The sequence below is a fragment of the Microcebus murinus genome, chromosome 2 (genome assembly GCF_040939455.1).
Source record: "Microcebus murinus isolate Inina chromosome 2, M.murinus_Inina_mat1.0, whole genome shotgun sequence".
Taxonomy (NCBI): domain Eukaryota; kingdom Metazoa; phylum Chordata; class Mammalia; order Primates; family Cheirogaleidae; genus Microcebus; species Microcebus murinus.
In genome coordinates, this window is record NC_134105.1 from 110,166,112 (window position 1) to 110,192,072 (window position 25,961).

At 38.7% G+C, this 25,961-nt stretch overlaps 2 protein-coding genes across 4 annotated transcripts in view; one reads left to right on the forward strand and one right to left on the reverse strand.

The window, feature by feature from the left end:
• Positions 1-25,775, reverse strand: SH2D1B (SH2 domain containing 1B). 3 transcript variants are annotated; one of them, XM_012768639.3, is made up of 5 exons: positions 25,471-25,775; positions 10,086-10,235; positions 4,635-4,698; positions 2,436-2,601; positions 1-518 (listed from the first exon to the last, which is right to left on the reverse strand). In XM_012768639.3, exons 1-5 carry the CDS (start codon positions 25,602-25,604, stop codon positions 484-486), a joined length of 549 nt encoding a protein of 182 aa, XP_012624093.1. In that variant the 5' UTR covers positions 25,605-25,775; the 3' UTR covers positions 1-483. The 3 variants fall into 3 exon arrangements, with proteins under 3 accessions (XP_012624093.1, XP_075856446.1, XP_012624094.1); XM_076000331.1 differs by lacking the exon at positions 10,086-10,235 and having other exon boundaries at positions 1-199; positions 25,471-25,774; XM_012768640.3 differs by lacking the exon at positions 10,086-10,235 and having other exon boundaries at positions 25,471-25,772.
• The window catches only part of UAP1 (UDP-N-acetylglucosamine pyrophosphorylase 1), a 246,640-nt gene that overhangs the window by 51,056 nt on the left and 169,623 nt on the right, over positions 1-25,961 (forward strand). The window lies entirely within an intron of this gene.

Genomic DNA, 25,961 nt, shown 5'->3' on the forward strand with positions numbered 1-25,961 from the left:
TTGTCCCGCCCAATCACTTATTTTATTTATAAGCAAAGAAACTGAGACCTAGAGAAGGGAAGAGGTTTGTCCAAAGTCACAAAGCCACAGCACCGGATCTCAGGGCTTCAAACTCGCAGCCGAGTGCTCTCTCCTTTGCATGAAGCTGTCTCTCTGCACAGTCAGGAGGAAGGTGTCAACTGTGATGTAGTGGCAGTACCTTTGACAAGTCAAGGAGAATAAGGTTCAGGCTGTCCCATTCCAAGACAGAAGAGTGAGAATGAAGCGGGGCTTTGAAATTGTTCCTGGCCTATGCTTGGGAGGTAGGAGTATGGGGAGTGACCTCTGATGCTTGTGGACAGAACATCTTCAGTGACCCAGACCAGGAGAGTCTGAATTGTCCGCTGGGGTTTGGCATTCTGGTCCTACACCTGCAGAAGTGGGTCACTGGGGACAGCTGTTACCCATCGCTTCTCTAACTTGCTGTGTCCAGTGTCCTTATCTTCAAGGCAAGACGTTGGTATACACATTGCTGTTCTCTGGGGGAAGGAAGCAGAGGACCCGCATGAGACTCCACACTCAGAAGTCGCGCTGACCAGCCCCACTCCAGGGAAAGAAGTCCTCTCCCCAGGCACAGGGCGATCTTGATGCCACATCAGAGTCACATCGTCAAAGGCTGGGGTAACCTAGGGAGCTGTCCTGGCAAAACCAGGGGTCTTATAAATAAGCCAAATAAGCTCAGAGTTTCCAGCACCAGTCTCCACTCGCCTGCAGAAAACCTGTGCCGCCCTCAAGAGGAAGAACACCTGAGCTCGTCCCGAGGCGGCAAAGGGGAGGACGTTTCCCCTTCGGGAGCGGAGGCTTTAGGAGCTCACTCTGCCAGCGCTGACCAAGCACGGCAAGTTGGAACGGTGAGACCTGTGCCCAGTTCTTAGGGAAGATCTCTAAGAGCTCTCCTCTTGGGATTATTTTATCACTGCTGAGACAATGACTACCACCACCCCAACTAGTCCCAGCAACTCATCTGGGTTTGCCTAAGGGCTGCAGCACGGGTACATTCCTGGGTTTCTAGCTCTGCCACCTTTTATATTTTTTTTTTTTTTTTTTTTTTTTGAGACAGAGTCTCGCTTTGTTGCCCAGGCTAGAGTGAGTGCCGTGGCGTCCTAGCTCACAGCAACCTCAAACTCCTGGGCTCGAGTGATCCTTCTGCCTCAGCCTCCCGGGTAGCTGGGACTACAGGCATGCGCCACCATGCCCGGCTAATTTTTTTATATATATATCAGTTGGCCAATTAATTTCTTTCTATTTATAGTAGAGACGGGGTCTCGCTCTTGCTCAGGCTGGTTTTGAACTCCTGACCTTGAGCAATCCGCCCGCCTCGGCCTCCCAAGAGCTAGGATTACAGGCGTGAGCCACAGCGCCCGGCCTATATTTTTTATTCTATAATTTTTGGTGGAAAGTAGCCGTGGACTACATCTGCAGCGGAACCCACAGAAAGTGATTTTGTGTGTATGTGGGTGCGTACGCATGAGGGTGTGAGGGGACAGATAAATAGTGTAGACGAGGGGCTTTTATTTTATTATTATAACTCCATGCTTACTTAGTCTTATTGGGGAGGTGAGAAGCTAGCTGTGGCAGCTGAAAGGTTGACTTCCCTGCAGACAGAGCTGAATGGGAGTGGAGTGACTGCAGGCTCCCCAAAGACTCTCTGTCCTTCTCCCTAGTGAGCACATCTGCTCTCAGCCTGTCACCTGCCCGCTGATAACTGCGTCCCTTTCATGGAGAATATAACCATGCATTCCAACATGGGAAAACAGGATTAAGCCCTAAATGTATCTGGAAGTCTGAGTTAAATTCAAACTACATCACAACTCACAGATACTAAATTCTTCTCTGAGAGCAGATTGCAAGCATGTGGGTAAGCAAGAGTAGCTAGCAGCTTGTGATATGATTTGAGATGTCTCAGCATGGATTCTCTGTACTCAAATCTACTGACCATCTCTCACCATGACTTAATACCTTTAGGGATGTATCTGAAATAATTTGACACCTGACACTTTATAAATGAATGCTTGGCAAATATTGAGCAAAATGTAACAGGGTGAGCCTTAGGGAAGGAGTAGATGGCCTGAAGTGATTTTAGCACTTGAAAAGTCTGCCCATTTGCCCATTTATCCCCAAACTTGAATGGTTTGCACACGATCACAGAATGAATTTGAAGTCAGCTCTTAAACCAGGAACCCGCCTGTCAAAGCACAGATAGCTCTATGTCTTGTCTACCTTTAGGGGCTAGAAGACATCACTTCTCAACAAAATGGAAATTGCTCTTAGTAGGATGAAGTTTTGTAGAGATAATGTCATAGAAAAGGCCATTTATCTATACTGGTTCTACGAAGTAGGTTCCTGGTAGAAATGGGATTAAGGATCCTTTCTGACCCCCATGTGAAAGCTTTTACCGTAAATGCCGTCCAACTCTAATTTCAATCTTCTCCATCTCATGTAGGGGGTTGTTCTCTTTATTGGCTTTATAAGGTGAACCACCAGCCCTTGACCTGGTTTTTCAAATTTGGAGATCAATTCCTTTAGGTTTGGAAAGATCTGTTTTGGAGCACCTTCCACAGTCTGCAAAAAACACAAGAAAGGAGGTTGATCACTCCTTATTGTGCAGTTATGTGTGAAATGTGACACTTCTCAAAACGGTGGTTTTCAAGGCGTTCTCTGTAAGCTGACAAATTGAAAACAAGTGGCCAACAGCTCATGCTTAAGAGCTCACACCACTTGCGATTTACCCTCATTTTTTAAGACCAAGCTCTGACTTGAGCTACTCTGAGTAAGGAGGTTTGCAATCAAAGGATCCTTAACTCTGTGAGCAGTATTGAATGAGCGCCCATCCCTGGCAAGTTTGTCCAAGGGAGTTCTTGTAGATGCACGGTGACGGGTACCCTTCCAAGAGCTTATGTCAGATTCTGCCTTGCTGGCTATTTTAGCTGACTAACAGAAATGGACTTCTGAGGGGAAATGCAATATGCAAATTACATACTTGTTGAAATCAGAATCTCCACATGAAACGAGACCAAAAAAGTCTTAATTTAAATTGAGAGTAGGAATGTCAACATGAGGCAGTTAAATTGTAAATAGTTGTTTTCTGTTTACCAGCTATAAACCAAGTACTATTTTCTTAATATAACCTTACAGAAATAATTTAAAAACAAAAAGAATCTTCTTTTGCTCTTATATTTTTGGTTTAGAAAAGTCTAGAAAACCAAAATACAAGAAAGTGGCGATAAGAAGCTTTTCTTACGTGCAGTGTGGTTAACCTCCATAACAGAGGTGCAGGCTGACCTTGACGTTGTCTGCAGGGAAGTCCCTTTAGGGCAGTCACTTCAAGCCAGAGCGCCATCCACTGCAGGCCTCTGAGTGCAAAGCTGCTCCCCACTGACATGCCCCTCTGTGTCTGAGTTTGGATTCACTGACTTGGATGCCCCTCCGTTTTGCCCAGACAAGAGACAAAACAGGGTACTGAGGAATTATCCAGAATTTCCCAAAGTACAGCAGAGAAAAAATGTTTTGAAATAAGTTGCTTTTTAGAAGACATTTTATCTTGAAATTATTTCAGACACAGCAAAGTTGCAAAAATCGTAAAAAGAGAAAATTCACATATATATTCTTTACCCATGACACAAATATTAACATATATGCTTTTCATTCTCTTTCTAAAATATATATATGTGCATGTACATATGCACATATATATACATATATACATGCACAATATCTGTATATTATTTAAAATTTTTTTTCAGAGTTAAGTTGCAAACATGATATTCCTTTAAATATTTCAGGGTTTCCTGAAAAGTAAGGACATTACAAAATCACACTACAATGATTAAAATCAAGAGATTAACCTTGATATAATACTATTTGCTAATTGTATTTAAATTCTGCCAACTTCCTCAATGATGTCTTCTGTAGCAAAAGAAAAATTATACAAATGAGCCGTTTGGAGGTCATTGTATATTCTAGTCTCTTTCAGATATTCATAGTAAACATTAGCATATTGAAGATTCTGAGAAATCCTGTAGTCTGCTTGACCTTATATTGCAAGTGTTTCAGAAAGAGTATTTCAGGATGATTTTTCTCTTAGTAATTAAAATTCAGTAACGTTTATTATACTCCACTTCCTAAGCCAGAGAACTAAATTCAAAAGAAGCAAAAAGATTTTTCTGTTTAGCTCTCAGTAAACCAGAAAAATTAAACAAATTCCTAAGACTTCCAGCTATCTGATGCTTCTTTATATTTTCATACGACTCTAGTTGTAGACTTGATTTCCAAACATTCAGACCTCTCCTCGCCTTCCCTTCCCACTTCCATCCTACATCACTGTTTAGTCTTCCAGGTCGGTGCATTTCACCACTGGAGGAACCAGAGTTGGATGACAGCCATGGTTATTTAGAAGTGGAACCCACGTCTAGTGCCTTCTTATTTCTCTCAGAGAAAGAGCAGGCTAACTATTAATCTGACTCTGAACTCTGCCTAGCTCTTCCCTTGGTGGAGTGCCTTCACGTGGTCACATTCCAGGTTCAAGAGATGATCTCAGGTTCTCCGCCCCCAACTTTTTTGTTTTTGCTGTTGCAGGAGTCCATATATGTTCTTACCTCTATCTGGTAATGCCCGTGTTTCTCTCTGAAGATTCGGTATGTGTAGACAAAATTTTTAAACCTGTGGAAAGATGACTGTGTTGTAATGTTCTTATATACAAATCCAAGTAATACCTATCATCATATTTTGTATGCAATATCTTTGTCAATCTTAAATCCCCCCCCCAAAAAAACTCAGTGCATTTTCTGCTGCTGTAACAGAATACCACAACTGGGTAAATTGTAAACAATAGATGTTTATTCAGCTCACAGTTCTGGAGGCTGGAAAGTCCTAGATCGAGGGGCTAGTGAGGGCCTCTTGCTGTATCATTGCATGGTGGAAGGGCAAGTGAGCATGTGTGGGGCAGAAAAAGAAAGGGTGGGGGCCAAGCTTATTCTTTAATCGGGAGCCCACTTTCTCAATAACTAACCCACCTCCGAGATGACAGCACTAACCCATTCCCCAGGGCAGAGCCCCTATGACCTAATCAGCTCTTAAAGGTCCCACCTCTTAATACCATTATAATGACAACTTATTTTAATGCCTTCTGTTCTTAATATTTTATAAATGCCATTTGTAAAACTTTTAAAAAGAAATATGATTTTTGCAGTGCACATTTTTACTAAAGATTTGTAAAAAGACCTGGGCCTTCTACCGCCATCACCAATGGTGACAAGGAAGCCCCTCTCCACCCCTCAGCACTCACAGTCTTGCCTCCACTCTCTCTGCCTTGAATTCATTGGGCTAAACTTTCAGTATGCCTTTTATCCCTGTTTGTCAGTCATTACTAGAACCCCCAGTCTTGCAGGGCACCCTTATCTCCTGCATTCGAATCCCACAGCCCTCTCACTATGGAGCCTGGGGGTGAGGCCAGTGTTCTTGCTCTCATGGCTCTTCAGTGCTGCTCTCTTCCTCCCGAGTCCTCGGCTTTGAGTTTCATATTATTGGACTGTATGACTTACTACCCGTCATTGTTGTTGAGATCTGACCCTTGGGCTCATTTCTCCAGGTTTTAGTGCCTAGCTCACAATACTATTCTTGTCTAAACTTCTGACAATTTCAATTCATGCATAGACTATCCAACACCCCAATTTCTCAGTTCCTCTAAGTCCTCTCCTCCAGTGATCTTGTCCTCCACCTACTTCAGCCACTCACTCCCCTGTTCATAACCAGGACTGGCTACATAATTTGCTGGTTCCAGGACAAAATGAAAGTGTAGGCTCCCTTGCTAAAAAACTATTAGCAATTTCGAGATGATAACAGCAGAGCATTAAGCCAAGTGTGGGCCCTCTGAGGGGAGGACCCCGTGTGATTGCATGGGCTGCATGCTATGATGCTATGACTCATAACTTTAACCTTGTAATTGCCAGTAACTGCAACCCTTTCCTGATCTTAGTTCCATGAATCCCACTCTTTTTTCCCTCCTTCCTATCTTTTCAGATCCGTTCCTCTAGTTCATTGATCCCAACAATCCCTGGACTCCATGAACCCCCCCTCCAAACCATTGATTCCGCTTTTCACTGTTCCTCATTCACATGTCTTGACTCCCTTCTTTACCCAGTTTATATTATTCATATTATAATCCTTCTCTTATATACATTCTTGACTCCTTTACCGTCTTTCACTTTGTTTACTCAATTAGCAACAATAGAACTCTGATTAAATTCAATTTTCTTCAGCTATTTGTGGCTAGGAAGAAACACACAGCCGTGTAGGCTGGTTTCACTTTAAATTAATGACCACAGACCTTGACCAGGCTGTTAGTGCTTGTGGGCAATTATTTAGTTCCCTGTTGACAATGATTCTACACATTCTCCATTTTCTTAAATCTCCAACATTTTCTTTTCCATCCTCACTGTTAACTGATGACTTCACTGAGAAGATTAAAGCAAACAGTAGAGAATTTCCAGACTCCCACCACCACAGCAATTAGCATCTGCACTCATACACTCTGCTTTTGTTATTATACCATAGATGAACTTTGAGTGTGGCTCTCCAAAACTAATCCTTCCTATTCCCACTGGCTGCCAATCCCTGTTCATCTATTCAAGGACCTAGTCCTAGCAAGTCTTCCCTCCTTCTCTGACATCATCATTATTATTCTTTACATGACAGCCTGGGTGGTCCTTTAAAAAAAATGTGAGTCAGATCATGTCACTGCTCTGCACAAAAATCTAGGCTTAGAAGAGTCAGGACATGTGCTCGCTTCGGCAGCACATATACTAAAATTGGAACCATAAAGAAAAGAGTCAGGACAATTTTAACAAGAAAAATAAGATCGAGAGATGTGTGTGTGTGTGTGTGTGTGTGTGTGTGTGTGTGTGTGTGTGTGTGTATGTTGGGAGGAGATGTTCCTGTTTTAACAGGTCTTAAGTCTTCTTTTAAGGCTGTAATTAAAATAATGAGGAATTGGTTCCAGTGTAGAAAAAGGTATTAATGGCATAAAATAGAGAGCCCAGAAATGGACTCATAGATATGTGAAAACCTGATATATGAAAGAGGAGACACAGCAGATAGGTGGGGAGCAGGGGATGGACTAATTAGTAAGTGGCAATGGTGATGTTTTCAACGTGGAAACAAATAAAACAGGATCTCTGCTTCACACTCTGAAGACTCCATTATGAAAAAGCAAAACATTAAACTTTGGAGAAATAAATAGAAGTGAACAATGTAATGACCTGGAGTTAAGGAAGGAGTTCTTGAATCACAAAAAGTACAAGCCATAGAAAAGATTAATAAATTCATTATATTAAAACTAAATTTTCCATTTATCAAAATATACCGTTAGTAAAGTGAAAAAGTCCACAGATTGGGAGACGATAATGGCAACACTAATATATAATAAAAGCACTATTATACAACAAGGAAAAGACAAATGAAGTGGCCAAGAGACATGTGAAAAGATGTTTCGCTATCAGTCAGGGAAAAACAAATTAAACAACCATTAGATATCATTTTGTACCAGATTGGCAGAGATATTAGAGTTCACTAATGTGAAATATTGGCTGCGATGTGGAGCTACACAAAATTTTATATGCTACTGATGGTAATGTAATTAGATACTAATATCTTGGAGAACGATTTGGCAAAATTTAGTAAAGTTGAAATGTGTACTATCTATGAGCCCAAATGTCTATTCCTTGGGATGGCCATACTGGAACAAAATTGAATATGCCAAGATTTTATTATTTATTAAGAAGCAAAGATCAGTGAAATTAAATATTTAATACATTTTTTTTTTTAGACAGAGTCTCACTCTGTTGCCCAGGCTAGAGTGAGTGCCGTGGCATCAGCCTAGCTCACAGCAACCTCAAACTCCTGGGCTCAAGCAATCCTCCTGCCTCAGCCTCCAGAGTAGCTGGGACTACAGGCATGCGCCACCATGCCTGGCTAATTTTTTCTATGTATATTTTTAGTTGTCCAGATAATTTCTTTCTATTTTTAGTAGAGAAGGGGTCTTGCTCAGGCTGGTTTCAAACTCCTGACCTTGAGCAATCCGCCCGCCTCGGCCTCCCAGAATGCTAGGATTACAGGCGTGAGCCACCACGCCCGGCCAATATTTAATACATTTAAATATAAAACCATAAATATAAAAATCAAGTAAAAGTACAAATTAGTAAAAATACATATAATAGATACATATTTTTTTTTTTTTTTGAGACAGAGTCTCACTTGTTGCCCAGGCTAGAGTGAGTGCCGTGGCGTCAGCCTAGCTCACAGCAACCTCAAACTCCTGGGCTCAAGCAATCCTGCTGCCTCAGCCTCCCGAGTAGCTGGGACTACAGGCATGCGCCACCATGCCCAGCTAATTTTTTTTTTATATATATATATATATATATTAGTTGGCCAATTAATTTCTTTCTATTTATAGTAGAGACGGGGTCTTGCTCTTGCTCAGGCTGGTTTCAAACTCTTGACCTCGAGCAATCCGCCCGCCTCAGCCTCCCAGAGTGCTAGGATTGCAGGCGTGAGCCACTGCGCCCGGCCATATTTTCTAATATGAAGTGCTATTAGATGAAATTAATTAAAATGCAATATTTAAAAATAAAAACCCCATAAAACTTACTGTTAATAAATTCTAGTTAATCCTAAAAATTGAAAACAAAATAGTTGTTTTTCAAGTGCAATTGTGAGGTAAAGGACAAGGAAATAGGACGGTTGAAGGGAGGGAGAAGGAAGGCAGGAGGGAGAAAGAATCTAAGGATTTCTTTCTGTGGGCAAATTTTTTCAGCTGTTGGAAAAGCTCTATTTGTTTACATTAGTTGGGCAATGGTACAGATGTAAGCATAAGCTGACTGCAAATACTTCCCTCTGACTCATTCTTCTTCAAATAATCCCATCTCCTGTTCTGCAACTTTGAAAAGATCTTTTTTGAACATTTTAGATTTTATAGAAGTTGATATATTTTTATTGAAAACAAGCTATAAATTTTGTTACTTAAGCCCTTAGTAATGTTGGTGATTAACTTTGTAAATTCCAGATGTTTACCAACTGCACTGAAATACCTTTTATCCAAACACACAAGCAATACAATTAAACAGATAAAAATGGCTTACCACTAAGTATTAATATTATTTTTTCCATCAACCTAGAAGTTCAATATTTTGAGGGAAAGGCTACATTTTTATTCTCTAGTAATTCTCTTTTTTGGAGGTTTTTTTTTTTTAATAATCTGAAACAGACCTCAAATATTCTAAAAATTCATATCCCTGATTTTTCCCCTTTAATTTGGGAGGGTGAGATGGGGGAGAGGAGGACTGGAGGCTGCTTCTCCAGGGAAAGAAGAGGGGAGATAGGTAAGTGGTATTTACTTAGGGTATTCCTATCTCAACAAGTCTCAGGCCTTCTTATAAAGCTATGATAATTAAGATAGTGAGGATATCATAATGCCCTCACTAACTGCCAAGAGAGCTAGTGGTACAAAGCAGCTGAGATGATGATTCAGGGCATGGAGAGCTTCAGCTGAAGTATCTTGGGATGGGGAAAAAAGAGGGAAACTTCTGAAAAACAGTCATCCATTACTATCCAAACCTACCACTTACTATACTGAATTTTGATTATCTATTTACTTGCCTGCAACCCACACAAGGCTGTGAGTTCCACAAGGACAGAATCATAATGTCTGCTTTGTTCATTCTAGCACATTGCCTGACTCATAGTGCATACTCAATAAATATTTGTTGAGTTGCATTGAATTATCTTAAGAAATGTGCCAAGCCTATATGAAGAAATCTTACCAAGAGACATAAAAGAACACTTCAGCAAATAAAGGGAGATTCAAAGTTTTGGGATAGAAAGACTGACTCTTGTAGAAATAATAATTGTTTATCAAATTACATTTTAATTTGCATTTCTAGCTCTAACCTTCCCCTGAACTCCAGACTCATTGATCCAACTGTCTACTTAATATCTCCTCTCAGACATCTAGTAGGCATTTGACACTTAACGTGTTCAATAGCAGCATATACCTGTGGTGGATATTCTCTGTATCTCCAGATCCTCTGTTTAACCTTCCCCATTCTGCCCTGTGCTCTGACTTCTGAGACCCCAAGCTGGGCTCCCTTGCCCTTGGGCTTCTGATTAGGTTCAGCCATGGGAGACATATGTACAATGAGCATCTATGGAGACAGATAAGAGGATGTTAAACCAAGGATGAAATAAAAGATTGGTTTGGCTGAATTCATCAAAAAGGGCACAATCACCTAGGATTTGGAATTTAATGTATTAGCTTAAGCACTTGAGAATGGCATAAATGTTCTGCTAGACTGGTTAATTGAAGCCTGCATTCAATAATGGCCTATATTCAAGAGATCAACAGGCCAAAACTTCCCTGGCATTCTATAGAGAAAGAAATCTGACAACTCAGGGAGATGAGAATGTTATAATGGATCTCTTACATGCAGGCTGTTCAGTCATGTCCCATGCCCCTCCAGGGCATGCACTAAAACACCTTCATGATGCACTAAAAACACAATGTGAGGAGAGCACCAGCATGTCTAAAAATGGTAGCTGTCCTCTGAAGTCTTGAGTTGACAGTGGGAAATATTGCAATGGAACTGAGTGCCCTGATTTCACTGGAAATAACTGTATACCAGGAATAGTAAATGTCAAATCTCACTCAAATGAGACTCATGAAGTACAGAACAATTACCATGATGACACAGATGAAAGAAACAGCAGACAAGGACATTAATAGTTATTGAAATTATTCCAGATGTTCAAGAATCTGCAGGTAAAATAGAGTTTTAAGGTACAGGCATACCTTATTTTATTGCACTTTGTTTTATAGAGCTTTGCAGATATTGCATTTTTTTTACAGATTAAAGATTTGTGGCAACCCTGCATTAAACAAGTCTACTGGTGCCATTTTTCCAACAGCATGTGCTCACTTCATGTCTCTGTGTCACATCTTGGTAATTCTTGCAATATTTCACTTTTAAATTATTATTACATCTGTTCTGGTGATCTGTGATCAGTGCTCTTTGATGTTACAATTGTAATTGTTTTGGGGCACTGTGAACAATGTCCACATAAGACCGTTAATTGATAAATGTGTGTGTTCTGTCTGCTCCACCAATTGGCCAGTTGCGTGCTTCTCACTTTAAATAAAAAAAACTAGAAATGAGTAAGTTTAGTGAGGAAGGCCAAGCCAGGCCAAAAGCCAGGCCTCTTGCACCAGTTACTGAAGTTGTGAATGCCAAGGAAAAGTTCTTTAAGGAAATTAAAAATGCTACTCCAGCGCACACATGAATGATAAGAAAGCCAAACAGCCTTATGGTTGATGTGGAGATAGTTTTAGTGTTCTGGATAGATCAAACCAGCCACAGCATTCCCTTAAGCCAAAGCATAATGCAGACCAAGGCCCTAACTGTCTCTTCAATTCTGTGAAAGCTGAGAGAGGTAAGGAATCTCCACAAGAAAGCCAGTTCTCATGGTTCATGAGGTTTAAGGAAAGAAGCCAGCTCCATAACATAAAAGTGCAGGGTGAAGCAGCAAGTGCTGATGGAGAAGCTGCAGCAAGTTATCCAGAAGATCTGGCTAAGGTTATTGATGAACAGAACACTGAACAACAGGTTGTCAATATGGACAAAACAGCCTTCTATTGGAAAAACATGCCATACAGGACTTCTGTAGCTAGAGAGGAGGAGTCAGTGCCTGGCTTCAAAGAGTCAAAGGACAGGCTGACTCTCTTATTAAGGACTAATAATGCAGCTAGTGACTCTAAGTTAAAGCCAATGCTCATTAACTATTCCAAAAATCCTGGGGCCCTTAAGAATTAAGCTAAATCTACTCTACCTGTGCCCTATAAATGGAACAACAAAGCCTGGATGACAACACATCTCTTTATAGCATAGTTTACTAAATATCTTAAGCCTAGTTTTGAGGCCTACTGATCAGAAAAGAGATTTGTTTAAAAATATTACTGTTCATTGACAATGCACCTGGTCACCCAAGAGCTCTGATAGAGATATATAAAAGGAGATGAATGTTGTTTCCTTGACTGCTCATACAACATCCATTCTGCAGCCTATAGATCAAAGAGTCATTTCAACTTTCAAGTCTTATTATTTAAGAAATGTATGTTGTGAGGCAAAAATGCCATAGATAGTGATTCTTCTGATGGATCTGGGCAAAGTAAATTGAAAACCTGCTGGAAAAGATTCACCATTCTAGATGCCATTAAGGACGTTCGTGATTCATGGGTAGAAATCAAAATACCAACATTAACAGGAGTTTGGAAGAAGTTGACTCCATAGCACCTAAGTGGACACATAGGTGCTACAGTAATAGGGTATTGGGCAGGTGGGAGGGGGGAGGGGGCGGGTATATACATACATAATGAGTGAGATGTGCACCATCTGGGGGATGGTCATGATGGAGACTCAGACTTTTGGGGGGGGGAAATGGGCATTTATTGAAACCTTAAAATCTGTACCCCCATAATATGCCGAAATAAAAAAATTAAAAAAAAAAGAAGTTGACTCCAACTCTCATGGATGACTCCAAAGGGTTCAAGACTTCAGTGGATGAAGTAATTGCAAGTGTGGTGGAAACAGTAAGAGAGCTAGAATTAGAAGTGGAGGCTAAAGATGTAACTGAATTGCTGCAATCTCATGATTAATTAAACCTTAACGAATGAGGAATTGCTTCTTACAGATGAGCAAAGAAAGTGGTTTTTTGAGATAGAATCTACTGCTGAAGATGCTGTGCACATTGTGTAAATGTGCACAACAGAGGATTTAGAATATTACATAAGCTTAGTTGATAAGTTAGCAAGGTTTGAGAGGATTGATTCCAATTTTGAAAGAAATTTTTACTGTGAGTAAAATGCTATCAAACAGCATTGCAGATAAATCTTTCATAAAAGGAAGTCAATCGATGCAGAAAACTTGATTGCTGTCTAATTTTAAGAAATTGCCATGGCCACCCCACCTTAAGCAACCACTAACCTAATCAGCAAACCATTAACACTGAGGCAAGACCTCCACCAGCTAAATGATTATAACTTGCTCAAGGCTCAGATGCTTGTTAGCATTTTTTAGCAATAATTTTTTTTTTGAGACAGAGTCTCACTCTGTTGCCCAGGCTAGAATACTGTGGTGTCAGCCTACCTCACAGCAACCTCAAACTCCTGGGCTCAAGCAACCTCCTGCTTCAGCCTCCCGAGTATCTGGGACTACAGGCACACACCACCATGCCTGGCTAATTTTTTCTATTTATAGTAGACATGGGTTTCACTCTCACTTAGGCTGGTCTTAAACTCCTGAGCTCCCAGAGTGCTAGGATTACAGGCATGAGCCACCATGTCTGGCCCTAAAATACTTTTAAATAAGGTATGTACATTGTTTTTTAGACATAATGCTATTGCACATACTAGACTACAGTCTAGTGTAAACACAACTTTTATATGCACTACGAAACAGAAAAATTGTATGAATTGCTTTATTGCAATATTCACTTTGTTGTGATGGTCTGAAACTGAACACACAATATCTCTAAGGTATGCCTATAGAAACCTGAAAGATGTAAAAGAGAGACCTAGATGAAATTTCTAAAGATAAAAACTACTGTGTGTGAGATAAAGAAAATATTGGATGGGATTAGCAGCAGAGTTGTCTTTGCAGAAGAAAGAAATTAGTGAATTTGAAGACAAAACAATGGAAACTATCCAAAAAAAAATCAGAAAAAAGACTGAAAAAAATAAACAGAGAAACAGTGAGCTGTGGGACAAGTTTGTGAGGCACAACATATTTGTAACTGGAGTTCTTGAGTGGGAAAAAAAGCATTTAAAGAAATCATGGCCAAAAGTTTCTAAATTTGTTGAAAACCATATCCAAGAAACTCAACGAACTCCAAGCTCAAGAAACATAAAGGAAATGACACTAAGGTTCATCATAAACAAAGTGCCTTCCAATAATAAAAAGAATATCATAAAAGTACTCAAAGGAAATATATACTTGTCCACAGAAGAAGAATATAATACATTAGAAGGATTTTGCTGTCATTTGACACCAAACTTCTTGTCAGAAGCAATGCAAGTCAAGAGACAGTTTGGTAAAATCTTTAAAGTATAAAAGAAAATTGTCAACCTAGAGATCTCTATCCAGAGAAAATCCTTCTAATCCTGAAAGCAAAATGAAGACATTTTCAAATGCATAAAAGCTGAAAAAACTTATACCAATAGACATGTACTACAAAAAATGTTATAGGAAGTCCTTTAGGCAGAAATAAAAAGACACCAGATGGAAATGTGGGTCTACATCAGAGGTTCTCGACCAAAAGTGCTTTCACCGTCAACCCCAGTGCACATTTGGCAATGTCTAGAGACATTTTTGGTTGTCACAACTTGGGTGTGGGGACTGCTAGTGGCATCTAGTAGATAGATGCCAGAAATGCTGTAAAACATTTTATAATTCCCAGGGCATTTCCTTCAACAAAGAATTATCTGTCTCCAAATGTCAATCATGTCAAGGCTGAGAAACTCTGATACAGGCAAAGGAATAAAGAGCACCAGAAATGGTAAATATGTGGATAAAGGAAAAATATTTCTTCTTATATTTAAAATTTAAAAGATAATTGCTTGCTTAAACCAAAAGTAGTAAAAATGCATAGTAGGATCAATAAAATATATAGAAATAAAATGCATGACAATAATAGCACAAAGGATTTGGCAAAGTGCGGGAGAAATGAAAGGGTATTATTATAAGGTTCTTGTTACTATAGGTGAAGGAGTATAATATTACTTATATATATAATCTATAAGTTAAACATGTATAAATAATAAAATATTAAAAATCAAAAAATTATAGCTATCTAGCTAGCTCTCAAAAGAGATAATTTAGAAATATAAAGAATTGAATTAATCCCAAAGTGGGAAGATTATTTATTAACTACCACTCCAAAAGCACAATCCATAGAAGAAAAAATAGATAAATTAGACTCCATTAAATTTAAGAATCTCTGTTCCTTAAAACTTACTGTCAAAAGAAGGAAAAGACAAGTCACAAACTGGGAGAAGTTACTTGGAAATCACCTATTTTATAATGGACTTGCATCCAAAATACATAAAGAATTATCACAACTCAATACAATAAACAATCTAATTTAAAAATTAGAGTATTTGCACAAAGTATTTGAATAGACACTTCACCAAAGAAAATATATGCCCACTTATTTACTATCAATTGACTTTTGACAAAGGAGCCAAGAACACACTTTGGGAAAAGGACAGCCTCTTCAATAAATTATGCTAAAAACAAAAATGGATATCCAAAGTCAGAAGAATGAAATTAAATCCGACCAATTAAAGCCGATTAAATTATATCAGACCATATGCAAAAATCAACTCAAAATGTATTAAAGACTTAAATATAAAACCTGAAACTATAAAACTACTAAAAGAAAACACAGGAGAATAGTTCCACAACATTGGTCTGAGCAATGAATTTTGGATATGACCCCTAAAGCACAGGCAACAAAAACAAATATGGACAAACGGTATTGCATCAAACGAAACAGCTTCTGCACAGCAAAGGAAACAATTAACAAAGTGAAGAGACAATGCACAAACTAGGAGAAAATATTTGCAAACCATACATCTGATAAAGGGTTAATATTCAAAATACATAAGAATATATTCTTAGTGAGAAAATAAATAACTAAATTTAAAAACGGACAAAGGACCTGAATAGATGTTTCTCCAAAGATATACAAATGATACAGTAAAGATATACAAGGTGATACAGTATAGATACTACAAAGATATACAAGTGATACAGTAAAAAATTTCTAAACATCACTAATCATCAGAGAAATGCAAATTAAAACCACAATGAGATATCACTTCTCACCTGTCTGAATGGCTCTTAGCAAAAAGACGAAAGATAAGGTTGGAGAGGATGTGGAGAAAATGGAAACTCTAGTTGTACATTGGTGGGAATAGTATAGCTATGATGGAAAACAGGATGGAGGTTCTTCAAAAAACTAAAAATGGAAGTACCATATGACCCAGTACCCCACTTCTGTGTATTTGTCCAGTGGAAATGAATCCAGAATGTTGACAAGATATCTGCATTCCCATGTTTATTGCATCATTATTCATAATAGCCAAGATATGGAATTGACATAAGCATCTATTAACAGATGAAAGAATAAATAAAACGGTATACATCCATACAATGTAATATTACTTAGCCATTAAAAACGAAATCCTTTCATTTTCAGCAACATGAATGAACTTGCAGGACATTATCTTAAGAGAAGCGAGGCACAGAAAGACAAATACTGCATCCTCTCAATCACATGCAGAATCTAAAAATGTTCATCTTATAGAACTAAAGAATCGAATGGTGGTTACTTAGGGGATGGGCTGGTAGGAAGAAGAGGGTTGGAGAGATGTTGGTCAAAGGACATACAATTTCATTTAGATTGGAGAAATAAATATAAGGTATCTATTGTATAACATGGTGACTGCAGTTACTAACAATATATTGTATTCCTAAAAAATGCTGAGAGGAGATTTTAAGTGTTCTAACAACAAAAATGATAAGTTGTGAGGTAATGCAAATGTTACTTAGCTTGATTAAGCCATTCCACAATGTATTATATTTCAAAACATCTTGTAATAAATACATACAATTTTATCTGTTCAATCTAATAAAATAATCACATTTATACTCTGAATATGTACAGTTTGTTTTACTTGAATTAGATGTCAATAAAGTTTTTAAAAATAAAAAATAAAATCTGGTGTTGAATCTCAAAAAAAAAAAAGAAAAAACATATGAATGGCAAATAAACACACAAAAAGATACTCAGTATTATTATTCATTAGTGTAATGCAAATTAAAACCAAAATGTGATACCATTACATGCTAATTAATATGGTTAAAATTAAAAAGACTGACCATTCCACGTGTCGGTGAGGATGCGTAGGAATCAGAATTCTTGTACAATGCCAGTAGGAATGCTGAGATAGTACAATCACCTTGGAAAAGTTTGGCAGTTTCTTAAAAGGATAAACCTACACAGAACATATGACTCAGCCATTCCACTCTTAATTATTTACCCAGGAGAAATGAAAGCATATGCCCACACAAAGACTTAGTCACAAATATTCATAGAAATTTTAGTTGTGACAACTGTGAATAAGTAAACTGTGACATCCCTAGAATTGAGTGCTGTTCAACAATACAAAGGAATGAACTATTGATGCATGTACGTGTATGAAACTCAAAATAATTATTCTTTTATCTGTCTGAAGTCAGATAAAAAAGACTACATACTTTATGATTAGATTTATATTAAACTCTGGAAAATACATATTAATCTACAGTGCCAGAAAGCATATCATGGTGGCCTGGCGTCTGGGGGGCCAGGTGGGAGGTATGGTAAGAAGGGATTACCAAAGGGTGCAAAGCAAGTTTGGGAGGTGATTAATATGTTCATTATCTTGGTTGTAGTGATAGTTTCATACGAGTATACACATGTCAAAATCCATCAAATTATACACCTTTTATTTTATGTCAATGATACCTCAATACAACTATAAAAATGATTCATGGTATAAAAAAGTAGATGAATGTAATTTATTTTTATTCTAATATATAAACCAAATTTAAGTTCATTTTACATATATGCTTTTGCTGTCTTTATGGTTGGTTTTTGGCATTAGATAGAAAAAAAGTTTCCTATATTTTCTGTTATGTTTTCCATAAATGGGCTTGACCCTCAGTATGGGAAATCTTCAACCTCATTTAAGATATGAGAAATACAAAAGGCTTATAAAAAACATTTAAAAATGTACTCGCCATCACATTGGTCTAATTGATCAACACTAAGGTGCTCACATGGCAGTAATACTGGGTGCTGGTCAGGTGGGGGGGTGGGAGGATGGGGAATTGAAAGGGTAAGGGGTGAGCAAATCCTACAGCTAATGGAAACGGGACACACTGTATGGGGGAAGGACACGCTTGCAGCCCTGGCTTGGGCGAGGCAAATGCATTTCATGTAACCGAAATGTTTGAACCTCATAATGTCCTGAATTTTAAAAAAATTCTTTGGCATTAAATTCTCAGTTGAGGTTTGGAAAAGCTAGAATACAGGTCCTTGTAAGTTTCCACTTACCTTTGAATTGTTTTGCTCTTTCTCATGCGGTTTAGCCTTGAGAGTGTACTTTAGGTACTGTGCACGGGTCTCTGAGCCCTTGCTCAGTTCATCAACAATCACAGATTAGCAGGTGGTCTCAAGCTGTGGCCACTGTTGTGGGGAAACTTGTTCACGTTTGAGGTTTTAGTTTTATTTTAACCAACTTCAAAAGCTCATTTGAAGGAAATGGAATTGGCTGTGCCCTATAATGTCAACTGTGTGTTCTGCATTTTTCCATGCCATGATGCAAGCAGGGAACCCAAGTCAATAAAGAATGTTTTAAGACTTTTGACTTTGGCCATCTCACTGGCTGATTGCAGTGTGTGTTGGTACAGCCTTTTGTTGTACTAATTTGTCAGTGCGCATGAAAATTTTAAAACCTCTAGCATTTCATCCTAAGGAGAGAGTTGGGCAAACTTTCACAGATATAAGTACAAAAACATTAATCATCCCAAATTACACTTGGTCAATTGGACCAAATTAAAAATAAAAATTGGAAATAACCTGAATATATTATGTGTAAATTATTATATATACAATCAATAAAATACACGACAGTCATAAAAGGATGATGTGCATCAGCTTTCTTTGATTAGGAAAAATACCTACAATATATTAAAAAATCAGTTTACAAACTGCTATGTATAGTGAACCATTTATGGACATTTATTTGCTTAACGATGCATAGAGAGCAGTCTGGAGAGATGCATGCTGAGATATAAAAGATGCGGATTTTTGTGTTGGGGATTGATATTTCTTCTTTATACCGTTCCCTATATTTGATTTTTCTAAAATAAAATTTCATTAGCTTTATAAACAAAAAAAAAATTGAATTGTTTCTTTTCTTTCTAAACTCTATAATCTTTTCAAGGGTCTGAGAATCGGAGAGTTGTAAACGCCTCTCAGGGCAATGGAAAGATATTGCCATTACTCTCCTCATGAGGACCTGCAGTAGCTTAGGGCTCGGGTCTTTCTCACCTGCGGCCCTCCCGTGGCTATGGAAAGTGCCCCCGTGCCTTTCACACCTGTAGCTGAATCTTTTGCACCTCCTAATACCTACTCCAATTTATTTCCACTGATTACAAAGGCAGACCCAGTTTCAAGTTCCCAGTTTCAAGTTACACTCACAGAGTAACACTACACAGCATTTTACACATTGCAGTCGTTTGGAAGCTCTATCAAAAGGTCAGGTAACGTTTCCTGTCCATGGTCACCACATAGCTTTCTGGTCAATGCTACTTGCTGTGAGAGGCCAACTGTCTCTGTGACTTCCTTCCTATACTTCTAATCTTCCCCTGAGTACCTTCATTTAGTCTGTCAAAGCATGGAACTTAGAATGTTGCCATTTTAATGCAGCAAAGGAGATACTGCATATCAGGGTCCCCTGCCAAGCCTACTGCTTAGGCATAACATGGTTCCAAGGTGACCACCTTGAACATATTTCAGTGAAGCTGGAGATATTGGTAAGAGAGGGAACATAGTAACATAACAGTTTGGCCTTGGGCGTGTTACTGAATCAGAAACTATAGTTCAGGGGTCCTCAAACTTTTTAAACAGGGGGCCAGTTCACTGTCCCTCAGACTGTTGGAGGGCCAGAATACAGTTAAAAAAAAAACAAAACCATGAACAAATTCCTATGCACACTGTACATATCTTATTTTGAAGTAAAAAAACCAAATGGGCAAAAATACCCACATGTGGCCCGCAGGCCGTAGTCTGAGGACGCCTGCTATAGTTTCTTTCTTCACTTAACAGGGATATTGTCACTAACTGCAAAGGGCTTTGCAAAGGACAAATGAGATAATGCATGTAACATGCTTAGCACACTGTTTGGGTCACAGAAAACACCTACATGGTAGCTTTTTCTATATAGATGTAGACCAACAGGCTAACACATGTTATAATAGTAATTTTGACGTTGCTTACATAGGGTTGTATCTAGGAGCATGAATTGGTTTATGTGACCTCCTCAGAGGAAACTTTCCTTTACCCAATGGAAAATAGCTGCTCTGTTTCCTGACATAAGATTCTGTTTTGTTTCCATCATATTGTCTCCTCTCACTGGAATAAATGTAACTTCATGGGCGCAGGAACATCACCAAAGTGTTTATTGCTGTTTTGCCAAGGCTTAGGACCATGCTGGGAACACAACAGGTGCTCAGTACACGCCTGTTGAATGAATGAATGAAGATTCCATTCATCCTCTAGGTCTCAGTTCCAGTGTCAGGCTCTCTACTCCCTGATGCATGATTCACTCTTTGCTCTCAGCTCCTATGGTGCCTGAATAATAGTTAGTCATCACAATTATCACATGCATTACAGTGTCCACTTCTTTATTTTTCCCACTAGGCTCTGAGCTGTGTTGAAGGTATCAACTGGGTGTCTAGCACAGTGCCTGACATATGGAAGATTTTAATTGTTGAACAATTGGAATTGAATAGTCCATACTTATCAGGGTGATAGTAAATTTCCACAGACTATGATGAGAAAGCTATGGGGGTCATTTGACCTGAACATTAAGCCTGAAGGTGCATGAAATTTTGTCTGCCTTTCAGTGACATGGGGGGAGGGAGAGGCCTGCTCATGTGCAGGTGCTTAACAAATATTTATTATTGCCTTTCCATTTGATTATCATCACTTGTTAGCATTTCTTAGTGACCTTTGTTTTAGATGAATATGTAAGCTGGGCCGATACACCACAGTTGAGAATACATATCAATTTTCAAAGAGAATCCCAGTATAGGCTGCATACGCTGAGATCCCGGTCAAAGTCTGACCTTGCACCTCCTTCTCTTTTCCCTTCCCACTGCTTGCCCACCCACCATCCTCCCCACCTCTCATCCAGCGCACAGCAGGCTCTGTGCCACCGTCTCCCAGCTGCAGCACATTCTCCGTATCAGATTGAACTTCCTGAAACTCAGCATTAGTCTTGTCATTTCCCTGCTCAGAAACCGTCCATGTTTCTCCATAATCCACAGAATCATGATCTGATCCCCGATCTACTTTTCCAAAACCTGGTTCCAAAACTACCTTTCAAGAACCCTGTATGAACCATTTACGCTTTAAAATATCCCACATCTGGACCTCTGTGCCTACCTTCTCTCCTCCTCTCCATCCAATTTCCATGTAGCCAAATCTTATCCACACTTTAAATCTCAGCTCAAATACTAACTCTTCTAAGAGGCTTTCCTCCTCATCTCTTCTGTCCTTGAATTCATATAAAACTGTCTGTTTTGGAATTTATACTTTACTCTTATTTTATTTATTTAACATATTTTGGAACTTCATAAAAAAATTCCAAGTTCACTATTGGAATCTCCTTAGAATTTTCCCAGGCCTAAGCACAGTGTTTGGGTAGATAGTAGGAATTCACTACATTTTGATAAACATTTTTTAAACTACAGAAATAATACATGCACATGTAAAACTTGTAAACAATGCAAAGAAGTTACCAAATGAAAAGAATGAATTCAACAACCCTTTTTCCAACTTACTCCTAAATTCCCCAGTTGTAACCACTATTATAATTTTCTTATGTATCTTCTAGAAAAGTTTGTATGAACATACAAGGATATAGACATAATTTTTTTTTACAATTTTAGTATGTTACAAATGGTAACATACTTCGAACCTTGCCTTTTTCAACAACAATAGACCTTGGAAATTTCTTCATACCATATATGGATTTACCCAATCTTGTTAATGCTTGGATAGCATTCCACTGATGGTACAAATGCCCTCTTAAGGACATTTAGACTAAAGGCATTCCCCGGGTTATGGACGAGCTACGTTCCTGAGAACATCATTATGTTGGGTTTGCGTGTAACTCTGATCTCTGATGAACAGTGCATATACAGTAATAATAGTAACAATACTATAATGGCTCATAGGTGGTAATAATAATACAGTATAATACTGTAATAATAATACCCCTGTACTGTAATAATAAGTTATAGAAACTATTGTGCTGTTTTTTAAAATTCAAACAAACAGAGCATAAAAACATACTCATACAAAAAGTTTAGATATGAGATAGGAGAAATTTCAAAAAAGAATATTGAAGGTTAATACCTAATATTGTGTCAGCACTAGGTTAATGAGTGTTATGCTTATTTTGATCTAATCAAATCAATAACCTTTTTATTTCAATAATTAATCCACTATGCTGCTTAGTGATAATTGAGGCTTTCATTGGAGCTCTGCCTTTCACATGTCCTACTATTCTCACTTTATCCTTTACAATTGTTCTATAGTCCAGCCACTGAAGCCTAATGTTTTCCCAATGAACAATGGTGGCTGGCCTTTCTCTGAACTCTTATTTCTACTTTCGTTTCCATTCTAATTGCTTTTCTCTTTGCCGAAGGCTCACCTGGACTTGAAATGGACTTTCGCTTTGGCGGTATGGTCGTAAGGGTAACACAGACTCACAAAATCCAATAAAAAAGTTAAGACGAAAGTGATGCTGTGCGTAAGCGACTATATAATAAACAGTAAGACCAGCCACTAGTGTCAAGACGCTGCGCCAACAACTGCCTACTGCGTGCAGGTTTGTTTATACATGTGGAAGGAACTAGTTCCCAAATTATTAATTTAATTATTTAATTATAAAGTATCCTTACAGAGCCTTGGGAGCCCATTCATAAGCCTAGAATGTTGTAAGTCGGGTCGTCTGTAACCCGGGGACTGCCTGTATTTCCAATTTGCATGTGTTTGTGCAGTCATAACTGTAAGGTCAACTTGTATTAGTGAAATTTGGGGTCAATAGTTATATCCATGCATTTTATGTTTTGGGCACATTTCCAGTCAAAGAAGCTGCATCAGTGTGAGCAAGGGTCTGCTTCCTAGCAGTGCTTCCCAGCACTCTAATTGCTCTGGGTATTTTCATAGTTTTATTTATTGCCTATTGAACAGACAAAATGGTGTCTCATTATTCTTTTGATTTGTATTTCTTCAATTATAAATAAGATGATTTTTTCATCTTTTTTTATATATTTTTTTCTGAAAATCTCCTGCTCTTATACTTTACCCATTTTTCTATTGATTTTTAAAAGCTCTTTATATGTTAATGAAGTCTTTTTTTGTCAGTTTATCAATAATGTTTTATTTACAATTGATACAAAATGAAGTCAGTCTGTGTGTGTGTGTCTTTTGTGTGTGTGTGTGTCTTGTTTTTAAAAAATGTTTTAGCTTCACTCAAGGGGGGAGGGGGCATGGGCAATATAAGTAACCTTAACACTTGTATCCCCATAATATGCTAAAATAAAAAAAAACCACTAACAACAACAAAAAAAATGTTTTAGCTTCATATACAGAATTTGGAAAAAATCCAAAAAAAGAAGACAAACAACTCAAGCTAAAAGTGAGTAAAAAGATATGAATACGCAATTCTCATAAGAGGAACTATCAATGGCTAAAAATATTTTCAAACATTAAGAGTGATGTTGAGAATATTTTTATACATTTTTTATCCATTAGTAATTCCTCTTTTGTTTCCAAAGAAGACACACATGCACAGACTGATTGTAAAAAACTACTAACAAATAGAAGACAGTCATACATTAAGGAGAAAATACACTATGTTTAAGTGTGGTCCAATCCAAGAAATCAAGGATGGTTTCATGTTAGGAAAATTATGAGTTTAATTATATAGTCATAGGTCAAAGGTTACAAATTGACTTGCCAGGTTCCTTTGCTAAGATTGGATTTTACAAGGAAGTACACAGATGGGCCTAGGGGCAAGTTCAGAAGCCTGAGTGAAGTTTGATCAAGCAAAGAATCTTTGTCAGCTATGAATGACCTTCCATGCTTCTTAGAATTGGGGAGCTACGAAGACAAAAGCGATTGTCATTACTAGCACAATATGCTGTAGATGTAGGTTCGAGAAAGATAGCCTGTATCCCCAGTAGCATTTAGAGAAAGAAATATATCCCTACATATTCTATTTATTAGTAATGACAATCACTTTTGTCTACTTTTGTCTATAGTCAGGCTTCTGAAGCTTCTCCTAGGCCCATCTGTGCACTTCCTTGTAAAATCCAGTTTTTTCAAAGAACTCTAAGTCAATTTGGCAAGAATCCCTTACTCTTTATCCTCCACCATCCTCCAAGTGATATCTGATTACACTGGCCTATCTTTACCTAGAATCCTAATAGGTCAGTTGAACCAGAATCCTCCTCACTCTGACGTTTCTTCTCAGTAATTTTCTATCCACTGACCCCCACCCTGATCCTTGACTATAAATTCCAACTTGCCCATACTGTATTTGGAGTTGAGCCCAAACTCTCTCTTGCACTGCAAAAACCCATCGCAGTGGTCCCAGTACCTATCGTGATGGTACTGAGTAAAGTCTTCCTTACCAACAAGTGTCACTAAATAATTTTTCTTTAATAAGAGACAGATGGTTTTTAATTACTATAACAGGTAGAAGAAAAGGTTCAGTTATCTCTGCTTTACAAAGAAGAAAATACACAAAGATAGGAAGTTTCCAGTGATTTCTGTTCAGGATTGCTTTCTAAACTGGGCATAAACAAATTCCTTCAGCAAAGTACCTCTGATAATGCAGCCTGCAATTTCATTCCTATTGAACTCAGACTCTGGAAATGCCAGATAAGTTTTAACACAAACAAGTCACTTGAGAAATCCAGATCTCTGTTTCTTTCTTTACCTATAAAATGGTGGCTGCTTATGCTTGCCTCAATAGACTACAAGAAGGATGAAAGGAAATGATGTGGAAGCCCTTTAAAAATCTAAGAAAATGTGAAATATTATTAGCATTTGAAGTATTACAAGAGGATGATGCAGCAGAATAAACAGTCTTTCAGATTGAAATTTCAAAAATAATCCCTAGTCTTTTCCTACTAAACACACACGCCTCCGAAGCAGAAGATCTCTCTGACATGTTTACCTTCTCTCCATCCCCCTCACCTCCCATGCTCCCTGCAGCCCTTCCCTGCACTCCCCACACCCCCTGCAGATGCTACAGAGTCTGCCGGTGTGGCCTGTACCCCAGGACAGCAGGGCAGATGGAAGAGCACAGACAGGCACATGCCTTCCATCCTCTCCTTGCAGCGTCTACTTTTTCTCACTCCAACATCGGGGCCACGAAGTCAGAGTGAAATACTAAGGGACATTAAGCCCTTTAATGTACGGCTGCCGTTGCTTCATTCAACATAAAGTTTCACATGTGCGGAAGATGTGGCTACTCACGAGACACAGAGGCACAGGACTCCTGGCATGGACTCGCTGTCTCTTAACAGAAAGTTGCCATCCACCCCTTCCTGGAGCAGCAAGGTCTCACAGTCTCGCTTGCTCAGAGGGCCGTGGTAACACAGCAGATCCATGGAGAGCACTCTCGAATGCCAGGCCGCCCTGTTAGCCTGAAATCCAGCTCCAGGTCAAGGGATGGCTCTGAGGTGGGGTGAGCCGCGCCTCTTCCTCCGGCCACTGGTGGGAGCAAGATGAGGTTGGTCTGTGGGGCTCAGACAGCTTCACTAGATTCAGGAAATGAGACGAGTAGGGTGATGAAATGACCACGAAATGGCCCAAGTGTGACTTGCAGAAGTGGGTGAAAGCACTTTTAAGTGCATAGTGAAATCAGTGATGTTCACGGCTAAGGCTGTGGTGCTGAAGTCAAGCTCCCTGGAACTGTGTTGCAGCCTTGTATGTCACCGCACATCACCAGTTTTCACCTTCCCTGG